The sequence below is a fragment of the Parus major genome, chromosome 14 (genome assembly GCF_001522545.3).
Source record: "Parus major isolate Abel chromosome 14, Parus_major1.1, whole genome shotgun sequence".
NCBI lineage: Eukaryota > Metazoa > Chordata > Aves > Passeriformes > Paridae > Parus > Parus major.
Window position 1 is genome coordinate 9,249,826 of NC_031783.1, and position 12,559 is coordinate 9,262,384.

The window sequence follows — 12,559 nt, forward strand, 5'->3', positions numbered from 1 at the left end:
TGGCACCCAATGGGCTACGGGGTTTCGCACCCACCCTGCTTCCATTGGCCACCGTTGGGTCACCGAGCGCTTCCCCACAGGACGGTGGGCGGGGTTGTGCCGTCCGGCCGGGGCGCGCAGGCGGTGCGGGGCGGGCGCGCCGCGGCCGTTCCCGGCACTGATCGAGCGGGGCGGGAGCCTGAGGAGAGTGCGGCGCGTCCCGCCCCGCCGGGGCCCCGATGGAAGCGGCTGCGCCCTGGTGAGTGTGTGCAGTGACCCGGTAGCGGCCTTGGTTCCCGTCTTCGCACCCCCCCACCAGGCCGCTCTGCTCCCCTCACGGGAGCCGCGCTCCTCGCACGGGCCGTACTCCGGCTGCCGGCGCGGTTCCGGCTTCCACTCGGTTCCCGCCTCCCCTCCCGGCTCGCTTGGGGAAGCCTGAGTGGGGTTTGTTGTCCCTCTCTCCCTAGCCCGCAGCCCGCCGGGACCATCCGACCCATCGACCGCGGATCTGTCCATCGCATCTGCTCGGGGCAGGTTGTACTGAACCTCGGGACTGCCGTGAAAGAGCTGGTGGAAAACAGCCTGGATGCCGGAGCTACCAACATCGGTAACTCTTCCTCGAATTTCATAACGTTTCATAGGCTTCTAAAGTACATCTTTTTCCTCAAAACGAGTGCACATTAACAAACCTGGGCAAATACTTTCTGCTTGATCCAAGCGTGTTTGCAGTGATTTTACACCTCAGGTTAATAAAACATTCTGATTCCCAGGCTCCGGCTGCATTCCTAGTAGCCTGTGAGACTGTATTATTTAATTTCTAACCCCGTTGGCCACTAAAAAAGCGTATGGCCTATGCAGCAATGGTGATCAGGTTGTACCAGCCGGTAGCCTTGGGCTAGCACAGGGTAAGGCAGAGCTGGTTTCCAGAGCTCCTAGGGTGGTGGCTGGGATAATTGGGAAAACTTCTGTTCAGACAGAAGTTCAGTGAAGCTGAATTACCTGGAACTACACGCTTGTTTGCATTAGATTGACCTGACTTTTGACAGCTATCAGGATTGTTTTTCTGATATTATTCAATTTTGACATGGGAAGCTGTAATTTGAAAAATTGACTTGAAGTGCAAAATTGATACTAAACACCATGTGTGAACATAAAGAATTAAAATACTTTATGACTCAATTTTATAGATATAAAACTTAAAGATCATGGAGCAGAACTGATAGAAGTTTCAGATAATGGAGGTGGAGTGGAAGAGGAAAACTTTGAAGGCTTGAGTAAGTTGAATTTTTTTCATAATTCAGTTATGGGCATTTAGTCTAATCATATTTAATGGACACTTGGCTTTTACATAATGTTTGTGTTACCTGCAAGACTTGAGGAACTCTAGACTGATCTTCTGTAGTGCTCTTGTGGTTATAGTTCTTGTAAGTCAGAAATAGTCTTTGGTTTCTTTGCTGATTTAAGTGGTACAAGTAATACAAATAATCTTAGAAGAGAAAATCTTATAAATGTTCATGTGGAATAATTCATGTTTAATAATTGGTCATTGTTGAAGGAGTTGAGCTGTGTGGAAGTGGCTGCTTTAGGAAGGTGAATTATAAACTTGAGTATTTGCTGAAAGGGACCTGATATTCCACTGACGGTCAAACTTCCCATTTGCTAGTTTTGAATTGCATAAAATGGGAGCAGAAACAATATTGTCTGATGAATCTAACTAGCCACTGCAACAGAAGTACTGGAATTTCTTTTTTGATAAAACAACTAGGAATCTTTTCCCCCATAGGTTATTACTCAGTAACTTTGGTGTTCATTGTATGTTTTTGGTACATCAGAAACTCAGTCTGCTGCTGTTCCAGTGCAGTGAAAGTTCAGGGGTATTGCTGCTAGGTCAGTTTGTACTCCTTCCAACACAGTGATCACAGTCACAACAATTCGGTGACTGGTGCTGCACTGATGGTGTGGACTGAGTTCTCCTCAGCTGTTGTGGTGGACTGGGTTTATGCCACAATGCACAGCATAAGCTGCAGCTGTTTTCTGGCAGGGCAAAATCTGTGACAGGTCCAGCAGCAGCAGAGGTAGGTACTGTGTCCTGCTCTGAGGCATCTTGTAGTGCTTATACCAGTAATGCTGAATAAATCTGTGATGTAAGTGTGAAATAAGAGGTGCATATGAGGATTTTAAAGAAAACTTTTTTATAGGAAAAGGGAAAGCAAGCAGTGTTTTGCCTTTAATCATTATGTAAAATACAATGAATAATACAGAAGGTTTTTTGCTTCTTGACATGCATACAAAATCTACTTGCATAGACCAGTGTCACTTTGAAGTGAAGTATGTATTTGAAACATCTTTTTCCAGCTCTGAAGCATTACACATCAAAGATACAAGATTTTTCTGATCTAATACATGTTGAAACATTTGGGTTTCGAGGTGAAGCTTTGAGTTCACTGTGTGCATTAAGGTAATTAATATTATTTATTAGTAGTAGAAAGTTACTATATGCACAAAAACACTACACCCTTTCAGTTATTCAGTTATTATTGATAAAACGAGGCTTTGGAAACTTCCAGTTCCTTACTCTTAAGTCAGTTTCGAGCAATAGATTGTCATCATCCTGAGTCGTTTCCAACCAAAATTATTCTATGATTCTAAGCACCTAATTTATCATTTTATATACAGAATTTAGTGTTACTTAAGTATGCAGCTCTTTACAGGGTGGGATTGTGTATTTGCATGAGTGTTTGATCCTCTGATTTAAAGCACTGTAATATTTGAGTGCTGGTTGTTGGGCTGTAACTCATTAAGACTGTATTTAAATTTCTTTCAGACCAACTGTACATTTTGAATCAGCTTTTGTAAACAGTGCTGCTGGTATCTTTTAGAATGAGGAATATAATGTTCAGCAAAACTAGATTTTAACACTGAGTTTTATAAGAGGAATGAAAGGCATACAAATAAGAATGTGTAGCTAGGAAAATGTTATACTACTCTGAAGAGCAGGTTCTTAGTTGTTTGTGGGGAAGAGTTGTTTTAATTAAATTAGTAGTATTGCTGTTGTTTCCATGCTGCTTGACATGAGGAGTAGATAAGATGATATGGTGCTCAGTGAATAATTCTGTTGCCTCTTTCCTCCCATTAGTGATGTTACCATTTTCACCTGTCATAAGTCAGCAAAGGTTGGGACTCGTTTGGTGTTTGATCACAACGGCAAAATTACTCAGAAGACTCATTTCCCACGACAGCAAGGAACAACTGTCAGCATCCAGCAGCTGTTTTATACGTTACCAGTGCGGCATAAAGAGTTCCAAAGAAACATCAAAAAGGTAAGGTCAGAAATTCTCCATTCAAAGGAGTGTCGTCCCCTAGAATTTTTCACTACTGAATGAAATTCGGTTCTCTGTAGAATGCATTGGTTACAGACTATTTCATGCGTGTCTTACATCTTAATTAAATAACAAAAGTCTTGTATAGTTTTCTCTTCTGCTTTGCAGTATTTGGGTTTAGAGGTACATTCTCAAAATTTGAAAATAATCCATATCATGATCACTTATCTATATTTTAAAACCAGGGACTGCTGCGTTGTGGCTAAATATCAGTCTTGTAAATATCCTATTTAGTTTTAAAATACTATCTTTCATATATATATATATATATATATATAAATTTAGTTTATGAATATTTTAAAACTCTCTCCTCTTTCTTACTTGCAGATATTGAATGCATTTATTGAATTCATAGATATATATATATATAACTTTTTTTTCCTTTAATAGGAATATGCAAAAATGGTCCAGCTGTTACAGGCCTACTGTATTGTTTCCAAAGGAGTGCGGATTAACTGCACTAATCAAGTTGGCCAAGGGAAAAAAAGTTGTGTGATATCCACTGCTGGAAGTCCCAGTTTAAAGGAGAACATTGGAGCAGTATTTGGACAAAAACAGGTATTGCTTTTATTATTGAAAAGAGAGAGAATGTAGCTCTGTAGTGGGATTTTTACTATCTAATAAGGTGTGAGAGGATGGAGTGTTGGCCTGCAGCTCACCCTACAGGCTGACAGAGGAGAGACGCCACAGCCTCCACAGCTTCCTCTGAAAGTCCTGGATGTGCTCAGAGATGTTTTAAGAAAGAGAAATTATTTAGGAGATGGGGTTATGGCTTAATATCCCTCTGAAACCAGTTTTAAGAGCTGTTGTGCCAGCAAATGGGCTGTGTGTCACAAGAACAAGCCAATTTAAAATATCCTTAAAATGGTGTGATGTGACAGCCTTAACTGGAGAACAGAAAACTGAGGCGTATTCACTTTTGCAAGCTCTTCTATGAAACTGAGTTTTATTCTGGTTAACCTTTAAATGAGATTGCAGTCAGCCCCTGTAAAGCTGTGGACTGTGATAATTTCTAAGGAATAGCTATAAAAATAATTGTTATCCTCTAGATGAGAGCAGAGATGAAAAAAAGCTCAAAAACATCCTTTCTGCAACTGTATATTACAATTATCAGAAATATTGAGTGGTTGATAGCTGCTGGCTGTTGATAAACAACTTTTCCCTCCACAGTGCCCATACAGAAATCTCAAAACCTGTTCATGCTGTGGCTGAAAGATGAGAAGGAGGATGTAACTTTGTCTTGCCATGTGGCACCAAGCATAGTTGAAAACTGAGTGTTATCTGAATAAAATGTTTAGCTTATAGCCTGTTTTTTAATATTGAGCACTTAAATTGATAGAAACTGCTGTAATGGCAAAAAATAACAGTGGCATGACTGGAAAAGTGTTTGTGGTAAACATAACTGTTGTTAGGGAGGTTGTGATTCAAATAACACATTTTTTATTGGCATTTCAAAAGAAACTTCTATTACTCTTTTTGCCTTTTATTTTAGCATAAAACCTGTTTAGGTCAAACTGTCAATCATTTTCATGAACATGTTGTTCTGTCTGTGTACATTTAATGTAAGGGTGTGTGAAATAACTAAGGCATATGTTGTATCAGAGGATGAGAACAGGTATTTCTTAAAGGCATTTTTCTGTTTCTCAGTGATCAGTGCTATTATCTTCTAGTAGGTTTGGATATTTTAAGTGGTCAGCCAAAACCCTGCATTTTCTCAAATTTTCAGGCTAATAAATGACAATAAAATAAAGGGGAAAATCTATATAGGTTAGATGTTTCACTTTCTTCCCTCATTTTTTTCTTCTTTTCAGTTGCAGAGCCTTATTCCTTTTGTTCAGCTTCCTCCTAGTGAAGCTGTGTGTGAAGAATATCGACTCAACCCTGATGACATGCCACAAAATCTTTATAGGTAATTAGGAAAGTACAAACCACTTCTGCCTGTGGCACTTTACCATAAACAGAAATTTAAAATAAAAAAATAAAAGAAATAAAAAGGTGTGGTTTATACCATTGAAAAAAGCCAAGAACAGCATAGTAGATATTGGGATAAAGTTTTGTAGTAGCCTTTGTCATACAAGGAATGGGGAGAGGCAATGTATGTAACCATATTAACTGATGCTGTATAATAGTGCTTCCTTAAGCCCCTTATAAAATACTTTCCCCATAAACATGCTTTTCTCATCCATTTTACCTTACTCTTAACATTATTTATCCAACAGTATTACTGGCTTCATTTCTCGTTGTGATCATGGTGTTGGGAGGAGTACAACAGACAGACAGTTCTTCTTTATCAATCAACGTCCCTGCGATCCAGCAAAGGTGAGGGAGTTGTTTTTCTATCATCAGCCCCACTAACTCAATATTCTCTGAAAACCTCAGGATTAGTAGCTCATGTGTATGTTTGTTTCTTGGTAGTAAAAGTTCCTCTGTCTCAAGTTTCTATCTTAGTTGTTTATTTCAGTGAACAAGATCTCAATCGTACAATATATGTTTTAGTGCATTAATATACACTGGTGCAAAATAGAAGATAATATTTTTTGAAGTTTATTGTTTTTTCACCTTTTTTGCAGGTTGTGAAGATTGTGAATGAAGTTTATCACTTACACAATAAACACCAGTATCCATTTGTTGTCCTTAACATTGGGGTAGATTCTGGTATGTTCTGAATAATTTTTAGCAACTTCAGCAAAGGCTATTACAATTTATTCTTCAATGATGTTTGTATTTAGAGAATATTGCCATTTTCATTCTTATGGCTTCCTGCACTCTGTGGATTTTTTAATGCTCAGTTGATGAGGGAGAAATAGTCTAGCTGTGGTTTGACTATTTTTCCCTCCACCTTTTCTATACTCAAAAATAACTTCTTAAGTGGTGAGGAAAAGGTCATCTTAAATACATGGAAATGTGTATCATGTTTTTGTTTGCTGGATTATTGAAACAGTTAAATGTCATTTGCAGATAAAATGGCAAACAAACCAGAACTAATTCTGTGCAATAACATTGCATTTTATTTGTAAAGCAGTTATTTTTTCTTTTTTTTCTTCCAGAGTGTGTTGACATCAATGTAACTCCTGACAAAAGGCAAATTTTACTTCAGGAGGAAAAGTTTTTATTAGCAATTCTAAAGACTTCTCTGATGGAGATGTTTGGTAGTGATGTTAACAAACTGAATGTCAATCAGAAACTTCTGGACGTTGCAGGTAGGACACAAAATGTGGAAGTTTTGAATATGATATATATCAGAGAATTAAAAATAGAGGATCCTGTTTTTAAACACCCAAAGAAGAAATGAAAAAAAAAGAAAAAAAAATAAAGAAGGACCTTAAATTACTAAGTGATTGTTATGGAAATGACACATGCCAGCAAGCAGGATTTACAGTCAAGTTTGTGAGGAAAAAACTAACACAGAATTAATTGATAAAGCTTGCAAAAGATTTCTCCCAAGATACTAAAAGAGGTCTGTGTTTTTTTTATGAAAATGTCTTTGAGAAAGAATGGTTAAGGGGTCATAAATAAAATATGAAAATTAAGTATGAGTTTTTTGGATTTTAAACTTTGATTCTTATATGTTATCTACATAAATTGATGATTATCCTGTGACTGTGTAGTCTTTCAAAATTGCTTTCCCAAGGAGTAAAGATCATCTCATCTTCTTCCTTTCATTCAAAAATTCATTCTTCTAATTTTCCTTTTTGCTAACACATAGAATCAGTTGTAGCCTGATTCTGACTGTTATTTTAAATTCACCTTCAGTAAAACCCTTGTTGGACTGGCAGTTGACAAGGTTGAAATCCTCTAATGACCTGCAAATCCCATGTACTCTAAATGCCTGTCATGCCAGCTTCTTAACACTTTGCCAATGAAATTTTATAGTGACCATTGAAGTGTAAGAGCAACTCACTTTTCATTGTCTCTCTGTCATTAAACTCTTTGGATAATGTAAATAAATGTGCTGATTGGACTGATTACTCTTTCAGTTTAGAAAGAGACTACAAATTCATGCTTAGTAGTGCCATGAAATATCTTGAAGATGTAACTGTTTCTGTGTTTGATATTAATGCATTTCAGCCCTATACTCATTCTCTGAAGCTTCAGGGCTCCTTTGAGCAGTTTGGTGTTTTTCTTACCTCTTTTCATTCCCTTTCCTAAACCACATCATTTGATTCATGTTTCCAGCTAACTTAGAATCTTGAAATACTCTGTATTCTGATTTCATTAGGTAACTTGAAGAAGACACTTCTTGAAGAGACAGAAAAGCCTCAGGCAGAAGTGCTGTCTGACTCTGAGACTGAAAATCCAAGTGGTGAAGGCAAAAGAATAATGACTCTTGCCAGATTAAGGGAGTCATTCTCTCTCCATCAAGCTACAGAAAGTAATTTTCAAAGCTCTAAAAAGGTAAAACAGCAGCACAGTTTCCCTAGACAGAGGTTACTCGATACCACTGGGAGTACTGTAAAGATTCAAAAGGCTATCTTGACTAAGGAGGCTGAGAGTTGTCATAAGTCGGACTCAGAGGTGTCAGTTCCAATGAGACACTTGAGAAAATTAGAAGATACTGCAGATTCTGGATTCTGTAGCATTTCTGAGTCAGATGCTGGATGTAGTACACCAGAAGCTGGAAGCTTCATCAGTAGTGAAAGTGCAATTAATTCTGAAGAAGAATTCTGTAGCACAGAAGAACAGATGCAGAAGGAATGTCTTAAAACTGCTGGATGTAGTAAGAAGTCATTGGACTGTGATGTTCAGGTCTTGGGCACTGAACCCAAGCTAAATCAAGTGAATGACTGGACTGATCAAAACAAGTTATCTCAAGAAGCCAATAGTTGTTCCCCAAGAGTAAAACGTTTTAAAAGCAGAAACTTTAAAAGTAAAGCAGATGATTCCAAGGCAGGTAAATATCCTGAAGTGAAGAACACTAGTGTTGATGTACTGGTGGAAGTTAAAAAGAAAATTGTGCCTCTTGAATTCTCTATGAAGGTTTTGGCAGAAAAGGTAAAAAAAGTAATACAGCAGCAACAGAAAAACACAGAAACTGAAAATTACAGAAGATTTAAAGCAAAAATTAGTCCTGGGGACAATAAAGTAGCAGAAGATGAATTAAGAAAAGAGATAAGGTATTTCTACTTCTACTTGTTTGATATATTTTGTTCATCATTTAATAAAATTAGTTAAACAAAAATCAAAGACCTGTCTTGAGAGTGGGCAAGAGGCTTACATGTACCTGCTAGGTTTGGGTCTATTTTTTATTTAATGTCACAAAAAAGTCTATTTGATGCATTGTTTTACTGGCATAATACTGACTCCATTATTTTAAAGCAGAGCACCTTACTTGAACTAAGGGCAAACAGAATGTGGAAAAAGACTAAAAAAGCCACAAACATCATAGATTCAGCTTAGATCAACTTTGTAAATTGCAGTGGAGTCAGAGAAACACCAGATTTTGTGACAGAGAAAACACATTGAAAAGACTGCGTACCTTGTATTCCCTTGAATGAAATTTGGTGAGACATATCTGGAAAAATAAGTTGCTTTCAGGTGGTCAGGGGACAGTAAAAGTGTCATTAAATCACATTAAAAAATGTGTTAGGAAAGTCTTCTAATTGTGAAAAGAAGGCACATATGTCAGCTGCCTTCAAAACCACGATGCCATCTTCATTGTTAATTACTTGGGCTATTGCCATATTGCCTGCTTCTAATTTTATTATCACAATGGTGGAATCCTGTCTTAATGATGGATTTTTTTCTGCCAGAAATGGCCTCATCGATCAGTGGCAGATTTTCAACATGTATATCCTGTTTAAATGTGATTTTGATTTTTTATTTTTTTTTTTAATATAAAGTGTGAAATGCAGGGGACAAACAGAAATTTTAAAGTTTTACATGATAACTGATAAGGGTGTAATTTATTTTCTTTTTATATTTTTTGTCTACAGTAAAGAAATGTTTGCAAAGATGGAAATCATTGGCCAGTTCAATTTAGGGTTTATAATAGCAAAGTTGAATTCTGATCTTTTCATAATTGACCAACATGCTACTGATGAGAAATATAACTTTGAGATGTTGCAACAACACACTGTTCTCCAAGGTCAGAAGCTGATAGTGTAAGTATTTTCAGTGTTTCAACAATAACATGTTTTAAGTTGAGTTCAGTGTTTCAGAATGATGCCTATGATTTATATTTATGTAGCATTTCACACATTCAGAACATTTGAGAATAAAGTGTTTTTTATATTCTTTGTTTCAAAGAGTCAATCCTCACATGAAACATAAATTCCATGGATGCAGTTGTAGCTGTGCAGCAAGTCAGTGGTCAAACAGGTTTCCCAGTGGGCTTTCATAGCAGCCCACAGTTTGGTAGGATATTGGAGACTGTTCCTGCAACAAGGAATGCTGCCTAACTGGCTTCATTCTCCTGAGTAACACTTGGAAGTAACTGTTTAGTAGTGAGATTTTATTTTTTTTTAACAAAGCAGAGTGGAAAGTTTTACTAAGAGCTTTGTATTAAGTATTTCTAGGTTGTTTGTGAAATCTGTCCTAAGTGCTCTGCACTGTGTACCTATGCAATAAAGTCTTTTTCTCTCTTGGTTTCAGGCCTCAAAATCTCAATCTAACAGCAGTAAATGAAACGGTATTGATTGAAAACCTAGAAATATTCAGAAAAAATGGCTTTGATTTTATCATAAATGAAAATGGTGAGTTTGGACCAGAATTGCTGGAAGTAAAAGAGCTCAAAGGTTTAATCTTATTTATTATGCAACATTTCCCTTGGGTGTTATCAGAAGCTTTGAAATAAGATGAGATAAGATTATTGTATATGGGATGTTTGTTTTCCTAAGACTTATGATTCTGTGGTCTCTCTGCATGATTTAACAGAACATTGTAGATTATTTATCTCACCATCTTTTTACAGAAGGTTTTGAAGACTGGGGTCAGTCTTTGACTACGTGACTGGATGTGCATTTTTTGGATATGTTACATTAAAATCCTTTTGTTTTATTAGTACACCTGCAAGGACAAATGTGGACAAGTGCTAAACATAGTAATTTAAAATAGAAAGCATTAGTAACTGATTTTCTTTGGTTTTCCTTATGGCTTTAGTACTGACTTGCTTTGTTCTTTTGACCAAATTCTTTAACCTGCAAGCTCCTTATTGTTTCCCTTACACAATGAGGATAATGAAAATGCAGTGTGGTACCACTTTGCTATTTGGGAAGTCACTACACATTTTTTCCATAGTCTTCATTTCAGAATATCCCAGGGTTTATCTGGTCTAAAATGCTATTATCAATCTCTTACCATCATTAATCCATAGTGATTTTGTAGTCACATAAACTCAAAAAAGTTCCATAAACTATTTGTCCTTTGAAATTGAAGGGTTTGTTAGAAAGTAGATCTTCCTGCTTTTAAGTTTGCAAACAACTTTTTTCGGTTGATGTTAAAAGAGCACTGCCGTAGTTACCACTTTGGTTAGTTAATCAGAGCCATCAAAAGATTAAATTTAAACATTAGTATATACACATATCACATCATATTAATGTTTTAAAGTAGTTCCTCAGTTTTTCTCTCAAGAAAAAGGAATTTTCTGTTTTTCTCTGTTTCTTTATTATTGTTGCAAACCTTCCAGCTCCTGTAACTCAAAGAGTTAAATTGATATCGTTGCCAACAAGCAAAAACTGGACTTTTGGTCCACAAGACATAGATGAGCTGATCTTCATGTTGAGTGACTGCCCTGGAGTGATGTGCAGGCCCTCCAGGGTCAGACAGATGTTTGCTTCTCGAGCTTGCAGGAAGTCTGTAAGTACTGCACTTGATGTTTGTGTTGAAATAAATACGTTTCCTGATGTAGTGCAGGTGACTGTATCTGTATGTGTATTGCAGGGCAAGTTTATTTACTGCTGAGTGTCAGCAGCTAATATCCTTCCTTCTGTTCCTCATGGTTTTATCTAGTGTAACTTGGGAAACATTTCTGCTAGTTTTTTATTTTGTTCCAAACTAATGTGCTCATGAGCACTGTGTTAGCTATTTTTTGTCTTCTGATTGTCTGGTAGGTGTTTTTTACTTTTAATGCCTTGCACAGAATTTATTAACTGTAGTGGCTGAACTACTGCTCTGGTCAGCTGGCAAATGGAAAAAGGAAATAATTAATTTATTTTCCTTTGCTTGCAGGTGATGATTGGAACTGCACTGAATGTGCAGGAAATGAGAAAACTGATCACCCATATGGGTGAGATTGAACATCCCTGGAACTGCCCCCATGGAAGGCCTACTATGAGACATATAGTCAGTTTAGACTTGATTTCACCAGAATAAGTCAGTGTCTGTTTATTAACATTTTAATTCTTGGCAATATTTTGAGCTTTTACTGCGACTCCCCTCTTTTGAGTAAAAAAATTTTAGTCTTCAAAGCTGGAAATAATAGCACTTGAAGGCATTCATTAGGGTTTCCTTGTTATTGCTGTTGAGTCATCAATACCAACATCCTGGAATTCATGTAAATAACTTCTTATTGTAATTTATTGTGTGTTGTACTTCTTTGAGCAGCAATCAAAACTTTTATAAAATAAATAAGTTTTTATATAAAGATCAGGAGTAGGTGAACCTCATTTATAGCAAATACACTGATTCTTAAAATGAAGTGGAATGTGAATTTAAGTCCCTAGCAATACCATAAAACAAATATTAATTTTCTATGTTTATACATCATGTATATGATAATTTTAAAGAAAATGAAAATGATACACAAGTGAAAATATTTTTGATACCAAAGCTGGGTTTGATTAGATAATAATTTATAGCTTTAATATTGCATTTAATGATGAATTTCCTGTTATCCGTGTTTTAAGGCTTGAATAGAATAATTAGTCTGGCATCATAGCTTTTAATTAATATTGTTCCCTTCTGAATTCCAAATTTGATTTTTTAAGAACAGGGTTTCTTTTTCTGATAATGAATGGGGAAAAGAACTCTTGCAACGGGCATTGCCAGTTAGGCCAGCCCAAATTCTATCTTAGTACAATCAAAACAGTTAGAAGACGGTCTTTTTGAAGCAGAAACCATTAAAACAGATACATATGCTCTTCCAGTTCTGTAGGAACAAGATTTGACCCAAGAAATCTGTTTATGGGTTATGTTCCCTTCACTCTCCATTTGCCGCTGCTGGAGCTGTGGCCGTGATGCAGTTGCTGTTTCTCCAGTGCTCA

At 36.9% G+C, this 12,559-nt stretch overlaps 1 protein-coding gene across 1 annotated transcript; it reads left to right on the top strand.

The window, feature by feature from the left end:
- Nucleotides 1-107: 107 nt before the first annotated feature.
- On the top strand, nt 108-11,940 carry PMS2 (PMS1 homolog 2, mismatch repair system component). Its single transcript, XM_015642479.3, has 15 exons — nt 108-238; nt 447-586; nt 1,167-1,253; nt 2,335-2,437; nt 3,116-3,299; nt 3,750-3,917; nt 5,171-5,268; nt 5,579-5,678; nt 5,930-6,014; nt 6,407-6,559; nt 7,579-8,473; nt 9,293-9,460; nt 9,951-10,051; nt 10,984-11,153; nt 11,526-11,940. Exons 1-15 carry the CDS (start codon nt 219-221, stop codon nt 11,667-11,669), a joined length of 2,616 nt encoding a protein of 871 aa, XP_015497965.1. The 5' UTR covers nt 108-218; the 3' UTR covers nt 11,670-11,940.
- Nucleotides 11,941-12,559: the final 619 nt, after the last annotated feature.

Coding starts and splice junctions, on each gene's coding strand:
- PMS2 (XM_015642479.3), top strand. CDS start 219: ATGGAAGCGGCTGCGCCCTG. Junction 8,474..9,292: donor GAATTAAGAAAAGAGATAAG/GTATTTCTACTT, acceptor TTTTGTCTACAG/TAAAGAAATGTTTGCAAAGA. Junction 10,052..10,983: donor TTTTATCATAAATGAAAATG/GTGAGTTTGGAC, acceptor CAAACCTTCCAG/CTCCTGTAACTCAAAGAGTT.